Source organism: Cupressus sempervirens, chromosome 2 (assembly GCF_028749045.1).
Source record: "Cupressus sempervirens isolate cs-2001-9-10 chromosome 2, ASM2874904v1, whole genome shotgun sequence".
Lineage (NCBI taxonomy): Eukaryota > Viridiplantae > Streptophyta > Pinopsida > Cupressales > Cupressaceae > Cupressus > Cupressus sempervirens.
The window spans coordinates 369,165,530-369,169,368 of NC_143119.1; the positions used below are offsets into that span (position 1 = coordinate 369,165,530).

The 3,839-nt window shown below is 35.4% G+C and overlaps 1 protein-coding gene across 1 annotated transcript; it reads left to right on the forward strand.

Annotated features, from left to right (window-relative positions):
• Positions 1–472: 472 nt before the first annotated feature.
• Positions 473–3,322, forward strand: LOC149572660 (uncharacterized). The gene is made up of 4 exons (XM_089815867.1): positions 473–939; positions 1,747–2,009; positions 2,142–2,340; positions 2,923–3,322. The coding sequence occupies exons 1-4, from the start codon at positions 473–475 to the stop codon at positions 3,320–3,322; spliced, it is 1,329 nt and encodes a 442-aa protein (XP_089671993.1).
• The last annotated feature ends 517 nt before the right edge of the window (positions 3,323–3,839 follow it).

Sequence of the window (3,839 nt, forward strand, 5' to 3'; positions counted from 1 at the left end):
GATCGAGGCTAAAGGTACTTTTCAAGGTACCAAAATTTCCATTTTATTTGACTCAGGTGCCACTGATTCTTTCATTTCTACCAATTTGATTAAACATTGTAAAATTCCTATGAGAAAGGCTGAGATGGCATGGCAAGTTGAGTTAGCTTCTGGATCTAAGGTAGAAAGTGGGCTGATTGTGGTAGATTGTGAAATTCATCTTAAGTCATTTACCACTATAGCAAACCTCAGAGTTATTCCTTTAGGAACCTATGATGTAATTTTGGGAATGGACTGGTTGGATCAGCACCAAGCTATAATTGATTGCAACAAAAAGACTATTGAATGCATTGATGATGTTGGGGCAAGCAATTTCATATCTGGTATTAAGAGGCCTATTTCTATTAGAACTTTATCTGCTAAACAACTTTAAAGGTGTTTACGGAAAGGTTGCAAGATGTTTTCTATTTCTGTTAATAATTTTTCTGAATCCATGGCAAAGCAAACAAGTTTAGACCATCCCTTGCTAAAGGAATTTTCTGATATGTTTGTAACAGAAATTTTGGGTATTCCACCTAAGAGAGAAATAGACTTTAGGATTGATCTTGTGCCTGGAACTAAACCTATTTTTGAAACTCCTTATCGTATGATAGCACAAGAGTTAGTGGAACTCAAGGTTCAACTGGAAGAACTTCTTGAGAAAGGGCTGATCAGACCAAGTGTCTCTCCTTGGGGTGCACCTGTTATCTTCATTAAGAAGGATGGATCTCTTAGATTGTGTATCGATTATAGACAATTGAACAAAGTTACTATCAAGAATACGTATCCATTTCCTAGGATTGATGACTTATTTGATCAAGTGAAGGGTGCAAAGATATTTTCTAAAATTGATCTTAAATCTGGGTACCATCAACTTAGAATTCAAGAAGTCGATATCCATAAAATAGCATTTCAAACTAGGTATGGGCATTATGAATTCAGTGTTGTACCTTTTGGTTTAACAAATGCACCATCAGTATTTATGAGTTTGATGCAGGGAGTTTTTAGAACTTTCCTTGATAAATTTGTAGTTGTCTTTCTGGATGATATTATGATTTATTCTAACTCCTTGGAGGAGCATGAACAACATTTGAGACAAGTTTTTGAATGTCTCCAAAGGAATAAGCTGTATGCTAATCTTGATAAGTGTGAATTTTTCAAATCCAAAATAGGTCACCTTGAACACATTATTACAGGAGATGGAATAGTCGTAGATCCAACTAAGATTAGAGCTATTGTAGAATGGCCAACACCTACAAATGTGTCTGAAGTGAGAATTTTTATTGGTCTAGCTAGTTATTACCGAAGGTTTGTGGTTAATTTCTCAAAAATAGCACAACCTATCACTTCTCTTCAGAGAAAAGGTAAGAAATTTGTCTGGTCAGATAAGTGTGAAGAGGCTTTTCAGCATCTTAAAGAACGTCTGACTAGCGCACCTGTTTTGGCTATACTTGATCCTTGTAAATAATTTGAAGTTTGCATGGATGCTTCTTTGGATGGATTAGGAGTAGTTTTAATGCAAGATGGTAGGGTGATTGCTTACGAATCTAGGAAACTCAAGGATCATGAGTTAAACTATCCTACTCACGATTTGGAGCTTGCTATAGTAATGCATGTGTTGACCAAATGGCAACATTTTCTCCTTGGACAACATTTTGAGTTGCATATTGATCATAGAAGTCTTCAATATGTTTTCATAAAGCCAAATTTGAATGCACGGCAATGCAGATGGATGGAATTTTTGTGTGAATATAACTTTGAAGTTAAATATGTGCAAGGTAAAGAGAACAAAGTGGCTGATGCTCTTAGCAGAAGATGTCATGAGCTCTCTTCTTTAACTCTCACAATGGAGTTGAAGGAGAAAATAATGCGAAGTATAGTTTTTGATCCATGGTTTTTGGATGTCAAGGCTATTTTAGATAGTGGCAGCATGTTAGAAGGCAGATTTGAGGGGTATTCTATTAGCATTGATGGGTTCCTGATCTATATAGGTAGTACATATCTTTTTGAGGTTGGAGAACTATGAAATTTGGTTATGTCTGAAGCTCATAAAGTGCCTTATTCAGCTCATCCTGGTGTTAAGAAAATGTATGCTGATCTAAAACAGCATTACTATTGGCTAGGTATGAAAAGAGACATTGCAAATTTTGTGGCTAGATGTTTAGAATGTCAAAGGGTGAAAGCTGAACATCAGCATCCTACTGGTTTACTTCAATCTCACAGTGTGCCTGGATGGAAATGGGATACCATCTCCATTGATTTCATAGTGGGAATACCTTTGTCAGTTAGGAGGCATGATGCTATCATGGTTGTAGTGGACAGGTTAACCAAAGTTGCACATTTTATTCCAGTAAGATCTTCTTTTAATGCTACATCTGCAACACATATTTTTTTGGAATAGATAGTAAGACTTCATAGGATTTCAAAGAAGATCATCTTAGATAGGGACCTCATTTTCACATCTTTACTTTGTAGGTCTATGCAACGTGAATTTGGTACTCGGCTGAATTTTAGTTCTGCACATCATCCTGAGACTAATGGGAAAACTTAGCGTGTAAATCAGATTCTAGAGGACATGCTCAAAATGTACGTCATGGATAGGTAGAACAAGTGGGAAGAATTCTTGCATTTAGTTGAATTTGCATATAATAACAGTTATCAAAGCTCTATAGGTATGGCTCCATTTCAAGCTTTGTATGGATGACCATGTAGAACACCTTTGATCTGGGATAATTTGGAAGATAGAATTCTCCTAGGTCCAAAAATGCTTCGAGATATGGAACAACAAGCGAAAAGAATCAAGGAACAACTTCTTATAGCATAGGATAGACAGAAAAAGTATGCAGATTTGCATAGGAGAGAGCATCAGTTTGTGGTTGGGGACAAAGTATTTCTGTGGGTCAGACCTAGAAAAAATTCTATTGGATATGGTAAAGGTTCCAAATTATCTCCACGTTTTGTGGGACCATTTGAAATTTTGGAATGTGTTGGTCCGGTTGCCTACAGCCTTGCTTTGCCTCCTAGTCTATCTCGAATCCATGATGTCTTTCATGTGTCTGTTTTGAGAAAATACATACCCAATATCACTCATGTTCTGAATTGGAATGCATTACAGGTAGTGGATGGCCAGTTGATGCTAGAACCCATGCAAATCATTCAGCAAAGAGAGATAAATCTCAGAGGTCACAAGGTGGAACAAGTAATGGTATTATGGGATCATAATGATGATACCTCAGCAACTTGGGAAGATACCAGGGAAATGAAAGCTTCTCATCCTCGTTTGTTTTCAGGCTTCCAAGAGTAAGCCTAAGCTAGTGGGGGAGGGTGTCATGGTCCTAACCATCTACATCTGACACTTTGGAACCTATGATTAGTTGTTTTTCTGATTGGTTTGGTACTAGTTAAGTTACTTTAAATCTAGTTTTATTATGTTAAACTCTTCGAGAATTTAGAGGTTATTCAAAATCTGATTCTTAGAAATAGATTTTTTTTATATATTTTCAGTTTTATGTTATATTCAGAATGTTGTCATCTAAATTAATCTGGATTTAGGAATCAAATTTTATTAAATCAATGTTAGTATGGTTTCAGTTTTGCTTTTGACTGATTCATATTTTTAGATTTATACTTTGGTAGCATTAAATTTTATCAGTACCTTGTATCTGTTATAGCTGGATTTAAGTGTGTGTGTGTGTATATATATATAATTATAGCATTGTATAAATAAACATATATGTATATATAAATATAAGTGTATATATATATTAGTTATATTCATATACGTGTATGTATATGTAGTTGTTTGTATGTTAGTGTGCTTG

What these genes read in the sequence shown, in the direction of transcription:
- LOC149572660 (XM_089815867.1), top strand. Translation starts at nt 473, where the DNA reads ATGGCAAAGCAAACAAGTTTAGACCATCCCTTGCTAAAGGAATTTTCT. An exon ending in AAAATAGCATTTCAAACTAG is followed by an intron (nt 940 to 1,746) that starts GTATGGGCATTA and finishes ACGGCAATGCAG; the next exon opens with ATGGATGGAATTTTTGTGTG. An exon ending in ATCATGGTTGTAGTGGACAG is followed by an intron (nt 2,341 to 2,922) that starts GTTAACCAAAGT and finishes TCTGTGGGTCAG; the next exon opens with ACCTAGAAAAAATTCTATTG.